We start from the raw sequence: 21,714 nt of genomic DNA, 5'->3' as shown, positions 1-21,714 counted from the left end.
AACATGGACAATCTAGTACAGACCCCTGCTGAGGGTTGGGGCAATGTAGAAATAACAAAACAAAAATGAGTTATGTTCCGAAACCTCACACAACAACAAGAACACCAGAGCTCGGACAGGTCACCAGGACGAAAACCATCTCTCTCTCACACACACGCACAGCCGCCGCAGCCGTGTGTGTTTATCAGACAATATTTGCAGTTTACAAGTTAAACAGATTTCCTGCTATTTTGAAGTGGTTGGGGGGGGGGGGGGGGGGGGCAGGACCGGGACCGGGACCGGGACCGGTACCGGGACCGGGAGCATCCCGCGCCTCAGGGGAACTGGCGCGCTTTTGGACTACAAACTCCGCTGTGTGTGTGTGTCGTGAGATGCTATTGGCCCGTAGAGTGACCTCAGCAGCCAATCACAGCGAGTCTTGTAACATGAACGAGGAACAGAAGTTGTCCTATGTCCTCGAACGGTAACGTCCAAACGGCGAGTAACTATAAGGGTGAGTAAATAACTTTTTGTACTTTCCTGAGCGGCGTCGTCTCCGCGTGCGTGAGCGTATGCGCGCGGACGGATGGAGGAATTCGACGGGGGGAGACAGCAAATCTGAACTTTTAGACGGCCGCCGCCATTATACCACCGAAGAAGCGTATCCCGCCCTCCGTCTTCGCCGGTTTCTTCTTCGTCTTCTCCTCGGTACCAGAAAGTAAGCAGAAAGCACCAGTGGTCCAAGCGGTTAAAGGCTTTATTTACCGGCTGGTGTGACGACCGCCGCGGCTCCCCGGGAAGCGCCGGCCGCTTGTCGCATTAGCCTCGGAGCTAGTGATGCGACGAGCTAACCGTTAGTAGCCATATTGCTAGAGAGACGGCCATCGCAGTATGTTAGCGGTTGTTGACATATAAGACTGCTAGCAGGCTAACGGTTAGCCGCTAGCAGGCAGCAGCCCGGAAACACATGGGCCTTAAGATGATCCGAGCCGGTCTCGCTGACCCGCCGCCCCAGTGACGCGGCACATTACCCTCCGAGGAGCGGCCGGTCTCGGTCTCGGTCTCCTGGGCTACAGGTGAGAGGCGGGCTCCATCACGTCTGCACCTGTCCTCGGGGTGTTTGCCGTGAAGATCGCCTCTGCCCAGAGTGTGGTGGCGAACTGAACGTGAAGTTCTGTCATCACTGTGAAGCACAAACATCGAGACCCCGCGGGTGTGGAACTGACGACCCACGGGGAGCTGAGGGACTCGTCTGGTCCCTTTCCTGCACTTTTGTCAAAGTCACTTTCTGCTCCTCTGCATTTCGCCATTTCCTGTTTGAAACACCTGATGAAAAGCCCTCATGGTCTCAAATGACAGTGTCTACTAGTGAGTAACTGAGTAAAGTCAGCCATGTAATAATACTTTATTCACCGAAATCGCTCGTTGTCAGAGAGATGACACCCCTGCTGAAATTGTGTGTTTTCATCCAGACTGGACTTTGTGGAGTTAAACTGGCTCATTTTCCCCTCTCACCACAGCAGCTGGTTTGTAGTGAACTGATCTTCTCCAGCTGCTTACCACTCCATCCACCATGGATGATGGCTGGATCAATAACTCCGCTCTGTTTAGCGTAGAGGACAGTGTCTTTCACGGACAATGAGGTGCCCGGTTACCGGTTTATTATTTACAGCCGTCGGTACCTGGGTCATGAAATGTACGCTTCTGAGGAACGGGCTGTTGGAGAACACTGAGATTCCAGAAGCTGTCCACTTGAAGACAGAAGTTGGGAAAGCTGGGGACGGAAGAGCGGGATTCTTTGGAAGTCGTGCAGCAAAGGATGCTCTCCCCAAAGGGCAGGGTCCAGCTACGGATGTCCTGTAGGAGTTGCTCATGAATCTTGAGACATTTTTCTCAGCCTAAGTGAGAGGTTCGGGCCCGGGGGACGTTTTCGGCTCCGACTCTAATCATCCGTGTTTAACGGTGGTCGTCGTCAGTTTGGCCCTCAGGTGGTCTCATCTCTCTGAAGCAGCGGGTCTTCAGCCGACAGACGTCCCAAAATCCACAGTTTACTCCTGGTGGCTGGAACCTCCCAACGTCTCGCTGTGACGGACGGAGGGCAACTAGCTGCTCTTAAAATAAATCCTGACCTTCAGAGGTGTCAAATGAAAGGAGGTTTGCTTTGGAATCCTGGGTTTTAATGAGAGGTTGGGCATCTCCAGCTTCATTCCCTTTGAATTAAATAGTTTTAGACACAGATCTCCTTCAAAGGCTCTGATATATTCCTCTGTCAGTTTGATCACTGCCTTGAAACAGAATTCTTTAAACCAAACAACACAACTGAATCCCATCAGCATGGGCAGACCTTACCTCCAGGAGGTCCACGTCCACCAACATCTAACTAATGTTCCTGCGGCTAAACCTCTGTTTGTCCTATAAAGGGGCTGCCAGAGGGACCTTCGGCCCTCCAGGCCATGGGAACTGTGGTAAACCCGTGTCGGGGTGGAACCTTCACCGGCTCCTCCTCTAACCTGCCGAGACCCCGGTAATGTTTTTATTTCTGATACCTTTGCAGCCATGGAGTCCTCGTCCGTGTACATGTGCTTCCCCTGCTACAAGGAGTTCAACACCCTCGAGGAGGTGCTTAAGCATCAGCTCACGTGCACGGCAGAGGAGGAGCAGGCCGACACATCTGGCGCTGTTCCCGACGCTATTCCGGTGGTGCAGACCCAGGTAAGTTATGCTGCCCAGGTGGAGAAGGTACTTAGGCCGCTCAGAAGGTGGGGTCAGGCTCAACGATCAGGGAGGACTTCATTTATTGTGATTTAATTTGAACATTTTAATTGGTGGGAAAAGCCAGCCATTCGCAGAGTCCGGTGAGCATTGAAAGCGGAAATGACACCGGGTCGCAGGAAGGAAAACAACTCACTCAGGAAATGTAGTGGCTGTAGCTGACCCTATCGCAGCCCGTTTTTATTTTCCTCAGGTTTCTTTCCTCATGTCTGCATTTAGAGGCAGCGGGACCAGTTTTCTGGTGAACCTTTGCTCACAACATAATCTTTGTCTTCTGAAATTGAAAGGCTCCAGATTTGATTGTCTGCTCCCCAACGCACCAACCTCCATCCCATTTTAACAGTTTAGAACATCAGAACATGGAGAAGAAGCAGTCTGGTGTATCTCAGGATTCAGGTCTCAGTTAAGTGTTTCTGTCTGGTTACCCCGGAAACGCGTCGCAGACGGGTCAGGTGTGTGGGGGATTGCATCACAGGATGGGGTTGTGAACCCTGTCACCAGAGGACACCGCTGGAAGTGTGTGTGTGTGTGTGTGTGTGTGTGTGTGTGTGTGGGTGGGTGTGGGTGTGTGTGTGTGTGTGGGTGGGTGGGTGGGTGTGTGGGTGGGTGTGATTGCAGATGTTCTCATTGTTTTGCCTTTGTATTTTTCAAACACAATACTAAAGGTGCTCATGATCAGAGCAGGAGGAGGCACTTCCTGCTCCCTACACTGAAATGTCCCCTCTGCCTTGATCTGATGTGATTTTGATAAATATTATCTCTGCAGCTCTTTCCTCTCAGGGAGCATCCGTTGGAGACAACAGATGCAAATAAGCCAGTGGTTATTATTTTGCTGGCTTGTTGTCAGTGCATGATGACGCGCATGTACGTGCACTGTCCCTCTCAGATGAGCCAATATTTGGGGATTTTCAAAGGGGTGTCTTCCTGGTGTTTGTCCAGCAGAGGGAGTTGTAAACCCAGTTATCCATGGGGCCAAAGGGATCATGTGACAGGAAACGTGGTCAGCTGATCAGGTGCTGCTGAGACTTGAGGACTAAGTTGATAAGAAGTAAAGAAAAGGCGAGCGAGTCGAGCGGTCCCCATGACAGAAGACGCGTTGAGATGTCAGCTGCTCTTCTGTCAACGCGTTGAGATGTCAGCTGCTCTTCTGTCATGGCGCCGGTGGGCATCGGCACCACCATTTTATCTGTGGAACCCGATGGGAGATCAAGGATGTTCTGAGAACCTCAGCGGACCTGTGTCGATGCTACATCTGTACGGTCGGCTGTTGGCGTCCGTATTTTCGGTTAGGCCCCCATAATCCCATCATCACACACCAGGGTCCATCTCAGTGACCACAGTCCAGGAGAATAAAACCATAAGGAAGATTCACAATCACATCCGTAACATTTGATCTCACACACACACACACACCAATGAGGCGAAACCATCACTCTTTGTGGTCTCTTCTATCAGGAAACATCTCAAGATCTTGTTTTGAATAAATATTGATATCTTCTTATCCTGTCCTTTATCCCCATCTGAAGTTGAACTCCCAGAAGATGATCTCCTCTGGTTGTTTGGCCTCCTGGGAAGATATTTGTTTTTTTTTTTTTCCCCCCGATCATCTGTGATTAAGCCATGTCGGGATGGTGGCGGTCTGTTGTGGTGAAGGTGCTGTGGCTGTTGTATGATGGAGGGGGCGTTCCATTAATGTGGACATGGACGTCGACCCCAGCTCTTGAAACAGCATGGGCTGCCTGCGTGGTACCTGAAGATGTTTACCGCTCACTGCCGCTGCACCTGCTTCAGGTCACCATTAGAGATTTAGATGGTTCTCCCGTGTTCAGACGGCAGTAGATGTCAGGCATCTTTGACCTGGCGAGGAGAAGGGCTTCTCATCTGTCTCTTTCAGCGGAAGCTGACCATTTCCCGTTGTCGTTTTCCCTCTGTGTCTATGCAGCAAGTCCTGAGGACCATTTCCATCCCTCAGCTTCAGGGACAGCTAGCGGAGCCGTCCGGACAGCCCGTCAGCGAGGACATCCAGCAGGTGGCGGTGAGTCCTCAGCCGTCCTCGGACCAGCCCCGGATCCTCTACCAGTGCGGGGACTGCGACGAACTGTTCAAGACCCTGGACTTCTGGCAGCAGCACCGTAAAGAAGGAACGTGTCAGCACTTTGCCGGCGAGGGCAAATCGAGCCCGGACCGCGAACCCGGAGCAGAGAGCCCAGCGGCCCCGGGCTCCGGGGGGCCTCCGGAGGAGCCGCCCCTCACAGAGACCGCCTATGACCCGGAACAGGCCGAGGAGGCCGCGGAGGAAGAGAGGATGCAGCTTCTGCAGGCCTCTGCGGCCCAGAGCGTTAGTCCACCCGCCGCAGAGGCCGTCCCTCCAGTCTCTACTGCGGAAGACTCTTCTCCAAAGGGCAGAGGGTCCAACAAGAAGCCCAAGCCTGAGCCGGTGCTGCTGTGCACCGACTGCGGCTCCTGCTTCGGCCTGGTCTCCGAGCTGGTGGCTCATCGCAAGACCCACGGCTTCGAAGAGGCCCTGCACCGCTGCTCCGTGTGCGGGGAGAGCTTCCTCAACACCACCCTGTTCCTTTACCACCGCAAGCAGCACCGGCAGAAGGGAGAGGAGAAGGTCGTGGTGGTGCCTGAGACGACCGCCGAGGAGATGTGCATTCAGAGCAACGGGACAGAGGCCCCTCCTCCCAACGCCGTCATTTCCCCCTTCACCCGGCCCGAGCTGTACGTGTGCGTCCACTGCGGGGAGACCTTCCGAGAGGAGGCGGGGCTGGTGGCCCACCGCAGAGAGAAGCACCAGCTGCAGGAGCCGCTGCACAGCTGCTCCCAGTGCGGAGAGACGTTCATGAACACCACCCAGTTCCTCTACCACCGTCGGCAGCACGGCTCGGCCGCGGACGGGGCGGACGTTGGCGGCGAAACGCTCACTGAAGCTCAGGGGTCCTCGCTCGGCGCCAAGCAGCCGCTGTCCTCGCCTACGGCCATCGGCCCGGGTTCTCCTGCTCCTAAGAGGAGCCGGCCCGCCTTCAGGATCCTGAGCGGCGGAGCCGTGTTCAGAGGTCAGCGAGGTCAGGAAGGGCCGCTCGAGGCTTCTCCCGCAGAACCTCAACAACCTTCGTTGTCTTCCAGGAAGCAAAGGTGCAGGCTCCAAGGACGACTCTGAGAATAGCACCGCCGCTGACTCGGACACGGCCAACCTGCCCCCGCCGGCCAAGCTGCTGCAGGACTGGGCGCGCACCCCCCTTCCCCACGTCTGCCCGTACTGCGGCAAGACCTTCACCCGACGCGTCTTCCTCCGCACCCATGTCTACAGGCACACCGGCGAGAAGCTCTTCACCTGCAAGGTGAGCGACGATACCCGCCTCCCTCTCCTCCCGCCGGGGCGTCCGCAGCCACTAACCCAGGTCGGTGTCGTTGTTGTTGCCGCCGCGAAGGTCTGCTCCAAGTCCTTCACCAACTCCCAGAGCCTGCTGCGCCACAGCATGAGCCACACCGGAAACAAGCCCTTCAGCTGTGAGCTCTGTGGGAAGAACTTCTCCCAGGCAGCCACCCTGAAGAGACACCAGCTCATCCACTCCTCTGCCACGCCGCGCCGCAAGAGGGGACGCAAACCGGTTCGCCTCGGCACATTGCTCAGAGTCCCGGTCCTGGACCTCCTCTGCCAGCAGCATCTAACATACGACCTGGTCTCTGTTGTCCTCAGGTGTGTAACCTGGACCACGAAGGATCCGCTCACCTCTACTCCTGTCCCCAGTGTCCTTCACGCTTCAACACCGAGGACCAGGTCAACCACCACAGGTAGGAACGACGAGAAGCCCCGTCTTGTCTTTGAGAAGCGGCCGGCACTGGATTCGCTTCGGTTTATGTCGGAGATGTCGGGGCTGGACTCGGACAGACGGAGACAACCTTCTTCTCTGGAGATCGCTCTCGGCTCTGGACGCGGACCGAGGCCTCCAGTAGCCCCAGAGCGCAGTTGTACGGAGTAGAGATTATCAGATGGAACCCTGGCCTGATGGGAGATCTTTATCTTCACAAACACCGAGCGTCACTTTTAGTTTCACAAAAAAACTGTGTTTTCGAAGCCGTTGGACCTCTTGCTTTACCTCGGCGAGTCAAACTGAAGGCTCCGGACGGTTGGCTCGGATGTCAGCTGGTAAATCACCTGTCGTGTGTGTTTTTGGGCGTGCGTGTGCGTGCGGCCCTTTAACCGGCTTTTCACCCATCCTGGATGAACAGCGAGCAGCAGGTAAGGGTTCCATGTCCTGCTCAAAAACACTTGGCCGAATCGTTTCCGAGCAGCCCGATGCCGGGTTCGGACCGTTGGACCCGCGAGGGGCCGATGACAGCGGTCGGACACGGAAGTAAGCCTTTATGCTGTCTTCTCTGGTCAACCACACTGTGCGTGTGTTCTCCCACAGACTCCTGCACACCAGCCACCCGTTCCCCTGCCCCGAGTGTGGAGAAGCTTTCAGTCGCAGGAAAGAGCTGGACCTGCACTCTCTCACTCATCAAGGTGAGAGGTCATATTCGTTCTAGACTTTAGGGTTGCCGCTGACACACGGACAGTGGGGTTCTGAGCCCTAATTTACACACACACACACACACACACACAGCAAAGTAGAGATAACTGGACTTTTCATTTACTAATTTCTTCATTTGAAACCCATTAATTCTTCTCTGACTCCTCATTGGATGGAACATGAGGTCCTGCTGATCCCTCACTGGAAGGACAATCTATTGTCTCATTAAGTCAATCAGGTCAAGACTTCTCCAGAGCCATTTGTATCTTTACCCAGAACACACAGTGACCGTTTCCCCGGGATGGGAAACGGACCACGTGCAACTGAGAGAGTCCACCTAGTCATTTTGAGGAACCCTGACTTGATTGAAGGCCTCCTAATGTTCAGACCCCGTGAGTTTCTTGCTCCGTGACATCACTGTGGATCAGTGACCCTTGAGCCTGGTCTGCTGGGCTGACCGGAGAGCGATCAGACTCAACGACGTGAATTCCAGAGTGCCTCCAAGGCTTTAGCCCGGCTTTTCTGACACTCGCTGTGCGTCCACTAAGAGGCGAATGTCCCGGGATGTGGAGGTCAGTGACTCCATTGATGCGGGTCCCGTGTGGACCGAAGGAGGGAGCGATTTGGGTCGACGTGGCCGCACTTCATCTTCATCACAGGGGGCCTTGTTAGTTAATCTCAGGGTCAGAGGGACTGGGCTCCTCTGAGCGCGATGATTGGAGAGATTGATCCATTGATCGGTGTGCGGCCACAGGGCCAGATAGTCCTCGTTACAGGTTTAATTAGGAGGCCGAGGCGGGCCGTGCACCCCCCCGTCCGGGACCGATGCCGCAGATGGTTAGCAGATTGCGAGAGGTCGGCATGACGACCTACGAACGCGCCGATGGATCTCCAGCGTCAGCAGTTTTTCTGCCAGACTTTAAAAGCCCGAGATGACCCGAAGCCGGTTCCGTTTGCAGAATGTCCTGCCGGTGGCGCTAACGCTCAGCAAGTCACCCTCCGGAGAAGACCCTGGAACGCTGGGTTCTCACTCTGCGTTCCATAAGAACGCTAACACGATCTCTTTATGTCTGGGATTCCGGTTGCCGTTTTTGTAGTTCGGGTTTCCCGGCGGTCAGCGGAGCATTGACGAGCCTGCCGGTTTCTCCTCAGACAAGGAGCCGGTGGTCTGTCCTCACTGCTCCTCCCAGTTCGTCAACCAGTCGGTGCTAGAAATCCACCTGCAGCGCTGCCCGACCTCAGAGGAGGAGAGGAACACCGGCCGTGGGCGTGGCCAGGGCCGAGGACGCTGCACCGGGCAGGTCAGACAGCTGGACAACACCTCTGGAACTGCATGCGTGCATGTTAGATGTCACGATCTCAGCACTCCAAGACCTTTTCTCTTCTCAATGTCTGCCTCTCCTCAGATTGAATGTGACCTGTGTGGCCATCGCTGCATGACCCAGGAGGGTCTGGACCTGCACCGCCTGTCTCACACTGGCCAGACCCCCCTCAAGTGCCCCGTCAGGCCCTGCCGCCGCAGGTTCACCTGCAACAAAACCCTGGAGGAGCACGTGCTGGCCCACTTCCAAGGGAAGCTCAACAAGTCCAGGAGCCGGCCTCGCTTCCGCTGTCAGATCTGTCACAAGGACTTCGCCTACAACTCCACCTTCAACGTTCACATGAGGACGCACACGGACGAGAGGCCCTTCGAGGTGAGAATAATCCGACGTCCTCCCGCCCGTCCATCACGCCGGCCGTTTCATCCCCGGCTCGGTCGCCGCGGCGGAGGACGGCAGCCGTGTGTGCAGTGAGTGTCCTGCGGGTGTTTCCTCCCTCCTCCTGTACCTGTGATTAATGGCGGGGGTGAGTTCGGGCCTGTCACCCCCCCACGTTACTATTCTGGGACTCTCTCCCTCTGCCGCTCTGGTGACAAAGCAGGACATCAACCACGGAACCACCCAAGCTGATCGGTGCGCGTCGTACTGCGGGAATTGATTTCATGTTTGCCGTATAGATCGGCACACTGAGGATCGGAGGTTCGGGTCCGCCGGCGCCCTGGAAGAAGCGCCGCTGCATCTGAAATGAAGTCCTATGCTGAGGACACGCAGCGGGCGCTTCCTGGGCGGAATTGTATTGGCCGACACGTCCGATCGTGGGAAGCCAGAGTGACGAGGGATTATATCAGAGCGACACGGCTGCCGTTCTGGCCCTGTTTTCCTCCAGTGTGCGGAGGCCCGGCTTCAAGCAGTCCTCCTGGCGAACAGCCACGGGGTCTCTGTTGACGGGTGATATTCTCTCTGTCCCCCCTTCGTTACTGTTTCTCCCCCCTCCCTTGTTCCCTCCGCTCCTCCCGAAGAACTGCTGCATCTGCAGAAAAGCACAAAGGGCTCGGAAGTCCGAGCCGCAGTCGAGCGATAGAATGGCTTTCCTTTTTTCTTTTTTTTTCTTGCAGGCGTATAGTGGGCTCATAGGGCTTCAGACAGAAGCGCTGGTTCGAACCCCCGCTGACTCCTTGTCCTCCTGTCCTCTTCCAGTGCGCCACGTGCGGCAAACGCTTCCGCCAGCTGCCACATCTGCAGGACCACGAGCGGATTCATAGCGGCCTGCGGCCCTTCTGCTGCTGGATCTGCGGGAAGAGCTTCAGCGTGGCCGCCCGCCTCACCGAGCACGCTCGCACCCACAGCGGCGAGAAGCCCTACCCCTGCCCGCATTGCACGGCCGCCTTCCGCTCGCGCTCCAACCTCGACAAGCACGTACGGCTGCACGGAGACGTGCCCCCCGACAGCGCCGAGCAGGCGGCGCAGGCGGCCGAGGCGGCGCAGGTACAGAAGGTCCTTGAGGGGGCCAAGGTGCTGTCTTCTCTGGCCTCCTCGGGGGACATGGATCCCGGTTCGGTGCAGACCATTTACGTACTGCAGGGGGGCGACGGGGCCACGGAGACGGTCATGATCCCCGCCGACGAGCTGAGCGGCATCGAGGGAACATCTCAGGTCGTCATCCTGCCCTCGGCCGTCCTGGGAACTCAGGCCATCGCCGTCCCCACCATCACCATGGACGGCAGCGAGATCACCATGGTGGAGGCCGGCCAGTCCCCCCAGCACTCCATCGAGTTCATCGTGGAGGAGACCATATGAAGGGCAGAGGCCGGCTCGGCCGAGTGAGTACGTTCGCCGAAGGACGGACCGCGAGCCGCAGTGAACTCCGCTTCCTGTTTGTGTTTGGGCTTTTAACGTGTCCCGAGTGTGTGTTTTCTTCTGATCCGATTCCTCCTCGGCGCAACGCTCTCATCCCCTCTTTCCCTCAGTGTGACTGATTTTATTTAAATAAAAGTGACATCAACCCAGCTCGTCAAGCCGGAACCTCGGTTCTCCTGCAGCGGACCGGAGTTCTCATGCTCATCTGCCAGAACGCGGTCCCAGCGGACCCGCAGCGGCGCCGCGAACACGCTCAGAGCGACAACGCCGTCGGCCAGATGGCATTACTTCCTTCTGCTCCGGGTCAGCGGTCACCGAGCGGCCGTGTCGGGTCACGAGCTAACGGCTAAGCTAATCCAACCGACACGTTTCGCACCGAGAGACACGGCTATTTGCCGCCCTTTCCGTGAGGAGCATGAAGTGACCCGCGGGCAGGTCACGTGTCGGCCCAGAGGTCTGGATCCTCAGGTGGGGGGGGGGGGGGTAAATGAGTCTTCAGATGGCAGGAGCGGGAGGTAGCTTGAGACCGGAGAACATCAAACCCTCAGATGTATTTACCGCCTCTGTTTATGGGGGGAGGTGCCCCAGTAAAGTTCCTCCTGAATAAAACATGTCAGCTTTCACATTGGTGAACGTCCATCATTCTGCAGGCGGTGGGCAGCAGACTTTAAAATCAGTTTTCACACCCGTCACCGTGGCAATCGAACGAAATCTACCGGTCGTGTCGTTACTTTGGTGGCGCTGTAGTGACGGGGGGCTACCAGAGGGGCAGCGGTGAAGCAGAGAAGGAAGAGGTCAGTGGACCACCGTGGCTTTGAAAAGGGCACTTGATGGAGCCTCCCGCTCCTCCTGTCATGGGAGCAGAAATGTAAATGATTCTGCGGCGGGAAGGTCTTGGGGCGTCAGGGGGTCAATCCAGGATTCACGTCCTGTCCGGTGACGTTCCTCCATCTTCACGTCCTCGTTGCACACCCGGGAGCTCAGAGGGCTCCGGCGCGCCCTCGGACTCCATCTGATGAAGACGGGAGGCGTTTCTTCAGACCTTTATTCCAGAAAAGCCCTCGACCCCACACCTCCGGAACTATCCAGCAGACGGCCCTCCTGAGTCCCGTGACTCTGCTTCCTCCGGAGCTCCGACCATCTTCAATGAAATCGGCCAGTTCTTGGCGTTCTCTCGGTTGTCCTCCAAAGCGGAGATAGAAGGGAGGACAGACAGGATGTCCGTTTTCCGACGGGTCTTCATGATCGGACGGAACGAGCTGGTGGCAGAGGAGCCTGCCTGATGCCGCGGATGAAGGTTCTGGTCCATGATGGCTATAAGAAACTCATGTTTGGAGCTCTGAAGAGTCTCCTTTCTCCTGTGTCAAGAGGATTTTGCCAGTATAGATTGTGTTTCTGTAAGGACTGTCCTGGTCACGAGAAGGCGGCCTGCTCCTCACCCTGCTCCTCACCCTGCTCCTGCTGAGCTGCCATCCGAGCCTCAAGGGAACCATTGGACTCGGGTCCCGGGCTTGAAGCGGTCCTGGCGCGAGGCCTAGTCTGGGAAGACGGAGCGGAAGGGTTCGCAGCCTGGTGGACTTTAGTGAGGAACCCGCTGGATTCCCGGAGCTCCTGACGTGAGGAGGGTTTTGTTCCTGGAAGGGAATCTGGCGTGAACCAAAACTGCGCTGCCTCCAGGATTCAACTCCGGACTGCACGGAGAGGTCATTCATAATCAGGGATAACTAACTTCTTTCCTATATGGAGGACTCGATCCGCTAGGAGGAGACATTTCCTAAACCTGCTGAGGGAAAGCGAGAAGAACGCGTCCTCGTGGCTCTTAAATGATGAGCCGCTCGGCGTGGAAGGTACGGCTTCCGGTCGGGAAGGACGTCACGCCGTCAGAAGGCGGACGTCACGCCGACCGATCCATTTCGACGTCCCGATGGCTCGGAGATGCCGCCGGGGCTTTGTTTCCATGACGACGCCATCAAACATCCAGCCGCCGGCAGACGTTAGCCCGCTGCTCCGAAGACACAGCAAAGGACGGCGGGAGACGCGGAGGAAAGCACGCGAGACAAGACAGAATCAGAGGATATGATGGGATGCGACATATCACACATAACACACACATACGTACATATGGAATGAATGCGGACACACACCCCTGGAGTGATAACATGCCTCTCATTCTTTGCTTCCGACCGCAGGTCCCCAGCTTTAGGCGGCTGCTGTCACGGCGACCGGTTTTAGCCGCCGCGTCTTCGCGCCAAACCGCTGTGAGTCTCAGGTTCTCCGTGATCTGCTGAGGAGCCGCTTCACAGCCCCGTCACCGGGCCGTGATCCATCGAGTCATTAGTGCAACATTGGCCTGATTAAGACACGCCATGCAGTCATCTCACACACTCTCACACATGCACACACACTTGACCCCCCCCACTACCCGTCCTTCTGGTTCTCCCCTTGTTTCCCCCCCCCCCCCCCCCCCCCGCAACATCGCCCCTGTCTCTTTGCTGAGGTGGCTGTACCTGCTGTGACTTTGACAAAGTAGTGTGTGTGCGTGTGTGTGTGTGTGTGTGTGTGTGTGTGTGTGTGTGTGTGTGTGTGTGTGTGTGTGTGTGTGTGTGTGTGTGGACTCCAGGCGGCTTGTTCTGCCTTGATTTCTGTAGTGTGTGTGTGAGAGCAGCATACTGCAGCACACTTGCACCTACATCTGCTTATGTCATATTATACCCTCTGTTTTGTCCTCCCTCCCTCTCTATTTTCATCCCTCACTCTTGTGTTCACCTTGTTTCTCCCTGCCCCCCCCACCTCCTCTCCTCTGCATGTCTCCTCCCTCCTGCTTCCTCCTACCTCTCTCATTGATAGTGAAGAGTGTGTGACTAGAATACCAAGGAGCTAATCATTATTCCACGGACAAAACTCAGTGCTGAGGCTGAATGTCAACCCCCCTCCACACACACACACACACACACACACACACACACACACACACACACACACACACACGACCTCCCTCCACCCCCCATCATGCAAACCTTCCATCAACATGTACAAACAAACGTCTACTAATGGGAAGACGTGGGACGGTTTACGTTTGCCGTGCGTGTTATTGAACCTGTGTGTGTGTGTGTATGTGCACGTGCACATGCTCTCGTGTATGATGCATACTTGTTATGTAAAGATGCTTCGCATGAATTGGTTCGTAGCCCGCCGGGTCGGGCCGGAGACCAGCGCCACAGCCGGGGAGTCCGGGAGCAGCTCGCTTCTGCTGGTTCTCAAATAGCAGGCTGTCTGATCCAGTCATCTGAGGAGACACTCAGGGTCATCTGCTTCTGCTGACGACCCAGGGAGGGGCGGAGCAGGCGGGGGTTAAAACACACACCACACAGACACACACACACACACACACACACACACACACAGGGCACTGCAGGCTGCATGTCAGTGTGTGTGATGGAATGGGAGCGACAGCACATGGAAACTTCTGACTTCCTCCAAACTGTTGCTGTGGGTCACAGCCAGGGGTGATGTGACTCCCCCCCAACACACACACACACACACACACACACACACACACACACACACACACACACACACTGGCACTTCGTCCACAGAGTCACACACTGTAATTAAAGAACAGTAAAGTTGCGAGTTTACAGACAGTGAAAGGAGGCGGCAGCCGGAGGGAAGGCGCCGTCTGATGGGATCAGGGCGAGGAAAAACCCAACCACCGGACCTGGACGTCGACACACACACACACACACACACACAACCTCATCATGTTTTCACCTATTCACTCTGCATCATTTGACATGCCCTGTGTGTGTGTGTGTCCTGTCATGGCCCTGGTGGGGGGTGTCAGAAGTAGTCCAAACTATAAAGAACAGTAACGAGTGTGTGTGTATGCGAGTGCTTGGGTAGCAGGCCGATGGACCCTCGGACCTCCTGATGGCGTCCCCGGGTTCCTCACTTCTGGTCCCGGCAGAAGCAGATGACCGTAGACCTTCAAACGCCGGCGGTAAACGACCAACCCGAGCGTCTGCTTGTCCTCGGGCTGCTGGAGCGAGTCGCAGAGATGGAGGCGCTCGGAGTATCTCCTCAGCGTTCGTAGCACTTGGTCTGCGGCGCGGGTGAAAAGGTCCTCCAGGTCCTTCAGGTCCTTCAGGTCCTGGGTGACAGTGGAGAAGGTGCCGGCGTGCTGGGCTTCGGTGGAGCGTCGTGTCGAAGAATATCAAACCCATGGAAGAGGAGGCTTCCAGGAGCACAGGCTCCTCACCCCCTCCCACATTAGACGCCCCCAGTGTGTTTCTGCATCTCAGTGACTTTGTGTCAATATGTGCCTCCAACTGTTGTATTTAGTCCCGCTGACGCGTGAGACCGTGCGCGTGCGCGTCAATGCGCCTGTGCACGAGCCCGCACTCCTCAGATGTTTGTTTCCTCCGTGACCTTTTTTTGCCTTTTCTTTTATTTCCACTTCTCATCGCACTGACTGACAGAGGAGGGTGTGTGTGAGTGTGAGTGTGTGTGTGTGTGTGTGTGTTGTGTGTGTGTGTGTGTGTGGGGGGGTCTTCATCTTTGAGAAAAATACCTCGGGGGGGCAGGAGGGGGGGAGGAGCTGATTAGATTGGAGAAGCAGAGGAGGAACTATTGAGCGGGGGGGGGGGGGGGGGGCAGCTCGCCTTCGCGCGGCGCTGAATCACAGCGGATCCACGGACACGCGGACGGAAGAGCGGGATCAACAAATGGACGCTGGGACGGTGGACGCGCGTCGCGTCTGAGGACGGAGGAGGAAGCAAGGAAGCAGGCGAGAGGAGGCAGGAAGGAGGACGAAGGAAGGAGGACCGGACTGAGGAGAGAGGAGGGAGGAGGAGGAGGAAGAAGGAGGGAGGAGGAGGAGGAGGAAGAGGAGGGAGGAAGAGGAGGGAGGAGGGAGGGAGGAGGAGGGAGGAAGAGGAGGGAGGAGGGACACCCGAGGACGGAGGAAGCAGCCGCGAGGACAGAGGACGGAGGAAGAAGGACGAAGGAGGGAGGAGGCAGGAGGTAGGAAGCGTCCCAGAGGACGAGCGTCCGCCTGCATCCGCTCTCCTCCGCATCCGGCGCCGCCGCCGCGAGGACCGAGGTCCACCTTCTCCTCCATCTCCACCTTCTCCTCCATCTCCACCCCCCGCATCCTCCAGCCGCGGATGCTGTGGACACGCACGGACCGACGACGTGCACGGTGAGTGTGATTCCGCCGCAGACGCTGGTCGAACCGCTCCGGCGTGTGTTTGCGTCATGGCCGGTTAGAAAATAGGACCCCTCCTCCCCCACCGAATTCGTGCGTGTGCCCCCCCCCCCGTGCGTGTGCGCGTGTGTGTGTTGATAATAGCCGCTCCATTGGTATTCAGCTCCGGGGCGTCCCTGCCTTTAGGGGGGCTCACAGAGCGGGGATTGTGCTCGTCAGTGGGGGGGGGGGGGGGGGGGGGGTCTGATGCGACGGGTGACTTTTACCCCTCTACACCCCTCCTACCCCCTCTTACCCCTCTACACCCCTTCTACCCGCTCTTACCCCTCTACACCCCATTAAACCCCCCCCCATCTGCAGTTCACCTACGAGCCCCCCCCCACCTGTTTCCCGCACCGAGAAGCGAGCAGGCCTGTCCGCCCGGAGGAGACGTTCGACTGCCCCCCCCCCACTGCCCCCCTGCCCCCCCACTGCTGCCCCCTCCCCGCTGCTGCCCCCCCCCCGCCCCCCCACGGCCCCTCCAGCTCCTCCTCCATGTGAATTCACATGCAGACGCTGGACTCTTTCCTGACACAGGCCATTCATTGCATGTATTTGTGCACGCGCACACACGCGCACACACACGCACGATGGGACTGCTGGCCCTGCATCAGTCATTTGAGTGTGTGTGTGTTTGTGTGTGTTGGGCCTCCTCATGGGTTAGTTGGAACCAAAGCATCTGAGTTGATCAATGTTTATTGGCTTCTAGCAGCTGTAACACACACACACACACACACACACACACACACACAAACACACGACTGAGTACTTCACGTGTTTCACACCTGTTACAAAGTACCATGGTAATGTGGTGACATTAGCTGTGCAGCACACACACACACACACACACACACACGGGTCTTGTGTTAACAGCCCTGTTGGAGAGGTTGTGTGTGTGTGTGTGTGTGTGTGGGGGGGGGGGGGGGGGGAGGGGGTCGGGCGGTGCAATACCTCCTGAGTCCTTTGACCGCCGTCTGCTGGTCCCGGTTCCTGTCAGGATTCCTTTTTTTGGTTTTGATTCTGGTTCTGGTTCTTATTCTGCTTCTGGTCTGGTTCTGGTCTGGTTCTGGTCTGGGTCAGGACCCCCACCCGAGGATTCTCCAGGTGCCAACTGTTGCATAGTAACAGCTGAAGCGAAGGTTGGTCCTCTGACTATTTTTAGATGGACAGTCACCTCGCAGCAGAGCAGAAGAGGAGCTGCAGCCGTCGGTGTGCAGGACCTTCTGTCCACCCTGGAGGTCCGACCGGTAAATCTCCATATGGCTTTTCTTGGCGAATGAGGTACGAGGAGACTGGCGTCTCGGTGAGGAAGCGTCAGAGCCACGGTGGAGAACGTATGTTTGGTCCTCAGCCGATGGAAGATCTTCTCATTGGTCTTCTTCTGCCCAGAAACAGAAGGTGGGCTGGTAGTGTTTGCAGATGACGCATCCATCCCTGTTAAAACGGCTCGCATCAGTTTCTGGCCCCGCTGAGGAGCGGACTCGGACGAGGGCTTCGAGCAGAAGGGAAACCGACCTCCGCCCGATCTGCGTGGAATCATCTCGGGCTCGCGAACGCGTCTCAGGTCGTAATGCTGAAGTCGATCCGATCGGCTCCTCGTCGACGGCGTCTCTCTTTCGGGGGACGTCACGCATCCTGTGAAAGTTCTCTGTCCTGCAGCTTGGAATTGGACTTCTCTCTGTGGTGTCCTTCTCTCATCCAGAGGCTCTTCAGGTCCAACAGATGCAGGACAGCTTCTCTGGTTTCCAGAGGCAGCAGGGAGCCGGCGGCTACCTTCGTCTTTCTCGTGCTTTTAGGTCTCGTGCGTCTTCTGGGTTGAAAACCGGAATGAATGACGGCGTCGGCTTGGAGCCGCAGCTGATCCTGTCCTGGACGCTGTGATGGACTTCTGAGTTGGTTGAGCTGTGGTGAAGACACATGAAGCGGGCTGATTGGGTGAAGGAGTGTGGATCTGGCAGCTGGGGGGTCTCTGGGGGGGGGGTGAAGACCAGCTTGTCATAACAGAGCAAAAAGATCAAATCATAGCATGAGGGTCCAGGAGGACAGAGGAAAACAGGCAGCAAAGTCGGAGGCAGAGTGACAAGGACGGACTAGACAGCAGTATGACGGAGGTGGGGGGGGAGAATGACATTCGCCGTAAAGCGGAGTGACACAAATGTCACCACGCTAACCTTCCGTGCTCTCTCTTCTCCCTGACCTCCAGATCTAGCTGAGATGGAGGCCCCGTGGGGGACGTGGAGGACGCCCCCCCCCCCGCCGCACCTGACCGCCCGCCGAGGCCCCCGACGAGGAGGATCGGCCCCTCGGTGCCGGAGCGTCGCCATGGAGACGGTGGACCGGCCAGGATCCCCCCCAGATCCCGGTTCGGTCCGCAGCCCGGAGCGAATCCACTCTTCTTCAGCCGCCGCCCCGCAGAGGCCAGGGATGGAAGCCCCGCCTCCGACGGACTCGCTGCTCTGATTGGCCGCGAAAGAAAAGGAGGGCTAGTTTTGAAAAGCCACCTGTCTCTCCCGCTTCTCTACGGCGCCGACTTTCACACGCTGAGGAGAAAAATGTGATGAAGCTCCTCTTCGTGGCCCCCCAGCCTCGGAGGGACAGGAGGGACCGAGGAGGTGGAGGAGCAGCTCAGACATCGCCGCTCATAACCCGCTGGCGGCCTGCTCCGCCGTGATTGGTCCGCGCAGGTGATTGACAGCAGCGGGCACCGAAGAGACGCGGGGCCGGCATCCGCCCCCCGCCCACATCTGGTAGGAAGGAGAAGGAAAGGCTCGGGAGGACAGACCGACAGGAGGACAGACAGTGTTTGATCTTCAAGCAGGAATCAGGCAGACAGAGAAGAGGATCTTGCCGTCTGCAGCTTCCCCCTTCAGGCCTGGTCGCCAGGTGGACGGGGGGCCGGGGGGAGCAGGTGTGTGGAACCCTGCTGACGCTTCTCCGTTCCCCCCATCGGGCGAGGGTGCCGTCGGCCTTCCGGCCCCGGAGGCGGAACCCGATCGGTGACGGAGGAGTCCGGACTTAGAGGCGGTCCTCCCCGGCGGAGGAGCCGCGTTGTCCTGTTCTAAAGGGATTATAACCTGGACCCCCCCCCCTCCCCCCATGACACGGGCCGGACCCCCCTGACTCCCCCCTGACTCCCCTCGACTCCCCCCCGACTCCCCCCCGACTCCCCCCTGACTCCCCCGCTGCCCGCTCAGCTCTCCATGCCGGTCCGTCAGCGACAGGAAGGCCCGGAGCTTTCCCATGCCGTCTCATTCATTCTGTGAGTACCGCCGCCGGACCCCCCCAACACCGGACCCCCGCGGGGGGCTCACACACACACATCCAGGGTCCTCACATCTGTGGGGGGGGGGAGTGTGTGTGAGAAGAGCAGGCGATTTTGATGTTAAAGCCCAGCTTACAACAGCATAAGGGTAGTGTCACAGAGAGCCTGTGTGTGTGTGTGTGTGTGTGTGTGTGTGTGTGTGTGTGTGTGTGTGTGTGCCTGCTTGCGTGCGTGCGCGCGCACATCTATATATTGGTCCTGAGGTTAATTTGAACTAATTAGTGTTGAGTATTTTTGCTTCTCAGAGCAGTTTTTCGGTTCTCTGTCAGTGTACTCACATTCATTAGGGTGACACAGAGGGTGTGTTTGTGTGTGTGTGTGTGTGTGTGTGTGTGTGTGTGTGTGTGTGTGTGTGTGTTGGGGGCAGTGGGGGGTGTTAAAGAGAAAGGGGGAAGCAGCTAATGAGAATGACTTGGATTTCCCGACGAGCTCTTTGTTGCCTTCATTTCACATCTCACGCCTGAAGCGTTGCTCCTCGGCCTCCTTTCATCTCCTCCGTGTCTTCAGATGAAATCCATTCTGCTGCTCGTGCAAACGCCTCAGTTCATCCCTCGCTTGCCGTGGCTCCGCCCTCAGAGACCCAGAGTCCATTCAGATAGAGCGAGAGTCCACCCGAGATCTCTTATGGGGGGCTGTGGACACATTGGGGGGGCTGTGGACACATTGGGGGGCTGTGGGCACGTTGGGGGGCTGTGGACACATTGGGGGGCTGTGGACACGTTGGGGGGCTGTGGACACGGGAAGAGGAAGTGTGTCACAGCAGGCAGTATAGCCGAGGCCACAAAGCAAGAAAAGGCTCTCCGGCGCCCCCCTTTGTCAGGGATGGTCGTTGGCCCCAGGAATGATTCCTCAGTAGTAACATGACTGCAGCGGCTGCACGCCGAGCGCCGGCACCCCCAGCCCGCCCCCGCCCTGCGAAGGAGGGCCGAGACCCAAGTCGGCTTAGCGGTCCACCGGCCGACAACTGTCTGGCAGGTTCTTGCAGTGTTCCTGTGGTGTTCCTGCAGGATCTTGGGGTCTTCCTGCAATGGCCCAGGTATCATTCCTAGTTAGCACCAAACGCATGGTTCCCCACTGTTCTTCGCGGTTCTCCACATTTCCTTGTCTCGATTCCTCTCTTCCTGTTGTATCTCGGTCATTGTTTTCTATTTTGATGTATTTCTGTTTCCAGATGTTTGAATGGAGGGTAAGAGGAAGAGGGCATAGTGGGGGGGGGTGTAGTCAGGGATGCTAGGTGGTTTATCTAAATCATTGACATAATGAAGACTCCGAGCATCTGGCAAAAGGTGACATGTTACCATGGCAACAAGACACCTGTGCCACCGGGGCCCTGATCTGTGATGGTGTGCTCTGATTGGTTCCTCGTTGGGTTTAATCTCAGTATTTTATCCTCTGACTCTCAGACCTGACCTTCAGTCTGAGGGCTATTAAAAGCTGTACGTGTGTGTATGTGTGTGTGTGTGTGTGTGTGTGTGTGTGTGTGTGTGTGTGCGGGCGGTCCTCCTTTGAGCAAGACACATGGGAGGACCCTTCAGGTCTACAGGCACATCAGAACCACCAAAGCAGGAAGTGACTCGGGAATGTCTGGCATGAGAACATGTAGCTTTTGCGTTAGCAAGTGACCTTTGACCTGAGGCACTGACCTAGCTGACACCCAAAGTCTCCACCGGGTTGGGGTTAGGGTTAGTCAGCAGTACCTTCAGAAAGCATCCAGGTTGCAAAACCTGGGTCAGGGTTAGTTTTCAGTTTGCTGCACACGGTTCTGAGGCACTTCCTGTTTCCGTGTGGAAGCTGAGGTGAAAGGTCAGCCGGTGTCCCGTTCTGCAAAGAGACTAGCGACTCTGCGGACGTTTATGGGGCGGACAACCTCCTGAAGATATGGACGTCTATCTCAGATGTTTCACCTCACCAGTGTCTCTCAGTGGAGTCAGGAAGTTCATAACCCGGTCACCCGCCCCCCCCCCGGGTCTTACCCACAAAGCCCCTCTGGTGGCTCCGCCCCCTTCCACCCTCGTCACCGGTCACACGGTGCTCAGGAAAAGGTCCACTTTTGTGTGGCTGCTTGTCCAATCTTGTTCCGTCCAGGCTTGGGCGAGTGTGTGTGTGTGTGTGTGTGTGTGTGTGTGTGTGTTAGACAGAGAGATAGAGCCCCCACGCTGCCTCTGATGGTCTCTCAGTGGATGCAGTCATCAGGATTGGACTGAGAAGATCCAGGCGAGGTGTGAGGTTCCTCCGTGAGGAGCGAGCTGACTGGGATGAGGCTGTCGGCGTTTCCGTGGCGACGGCTGAGTGGCAGTGACAAAGGGTCTGAGGAGCGGCTCCTGGAGCAGCAGGCAAAAGGCATTGTGGGTAAAATGGCGTGATGCTTTCACGGAGGCACGACTGCTCGAGTCTGTGTCACTTCCTTGATCCTGACCAGAGGCCCCGCTGGTGTCATGGCGCCGTGGAGGTCGAGCTCCAGCTGCGTCCGGGAGGCCGGGCTCCTCCTCAGGGACACCAGCAGCTCCGCCTTCCACCTTCGCCTTCCACCCTCTGCTCTCCACCCTCCACCTCCACTGGCGAGCATCCGCCTCCATCCATCCTGCGGTCAACACCGAGGTCATGACCTTAGTGAGGAACAAAGAGACAATCAGCTGTTTAGCACGCCGGGACATTTATACCTTTGGACTATGATGCTGCAGAGGACACCACACACACACA

General features: G+C 57.1%; 2 protein-coding genes across 6 annotated transcripts in view; both read left to right on the top strand.

Moving 5' to 3' along the window:
• The first annotated feature begins 433 nt into the window (after positions 1–433).
• znf574 (zinc finger protein 574) lies at positions 434–11,068 on the top strand. 3 transcript variants are annotated; one of them, XM_086155027.1, is made up of 10 exons: positions 434–493; positions 2,534–2,691; positions 4,694–5,810; positions 5,881–6,095; positions 6,186–6,365; positions 6,455–6,549; positions 7,170–7,264; positions 8,424–8,572; positions 8,678–8,965; positions 9,788–11,068. In XM_086155027.1, exons 1-10 carry the CDS (start codon positions 451–453, stop codon positions 10,385–10,387), a joined length of 2,940 nt encoding a protein of 979 aa, XP_086011153.1. In that variant the 5' UTR covers positions 434–450; the 3' UTR covers positions 10,388–11,068. The 3 variants fall into 3 exon arrangements, with proteins under 3 accessions (XP_086011153.1, XP_086011155.1, XP_086011154.1); XM_086155029.1 differs by lacking the exon at positions 434–493 and adding an exon at positions 557–697; XM_086155028.1 differs by lacking the exon at positions 434–493 and adding an exon at positions 888–1,347.
• Positions 11,069–15,375: 4,307 nt separating this feature from the next.
• The window catches only part of grik5 (glutamate receptor, ionotropic, kainate 5), a 45,352-nt gene continuing 39,013 nt past the window's right edge, over positions 15,376–21,714 (top strand). For all 3 annotated transcript variants that reach the window (XM_086155019.1, XM_086155018.1, XM_086155020.1), the window contains exons 1-2: positions 15,376–15,647; positions 17,896–18,951. The gene's annotated coding sequence lies outside the window, so the exon portion shown is untranslated. The remainder of the gene's footprint in view (positions 15,648–17,895; positions 18,952–21,714) is intronic.

Source organism: Fistularia commersonii, chromosome 11, assembly GCF_037954325.1.
Source record: "Fistularia commersonii isolate RoL2024-O1a breed Wild chromosome 11, RoL_Fcom_v1.0, whole genome shotgun sequence".
In the NCBI taxonomy this organism is placed as follows: domain Eukaryota; kingdom Metazoa; phylum Chordata; class Actinopteri; order Syngnathiformes; family Fistulariidae; genus Fistularia; species Fistularia commersonii.
This window is presented reverse-complemented; position numbering and strand designations above follow the sequence as displayed.

Coding starts and splice junctions, on each gene's coding strand:
- znf574 (XM_086155027.1), top strand. CDS start 451: ATGTCCTCGAACGGTAACGTCCAAACGGCGAGTAACTATAAGG. Junction 8,573..8,677: donor GAGGACGCTGCACCGGGCAG/GTCAGACAGCTG, acceptor GCCTCTCCTCAG/ATTGAATGTGACCTGTGTGG. Junction 8,966..9,787: donor CGGACGAGAGGCCCTTCGAG/GTGAGAATAATC, acceptor GTCCTCTTCCAG/TGCGCCACGTGCGGCAAACG.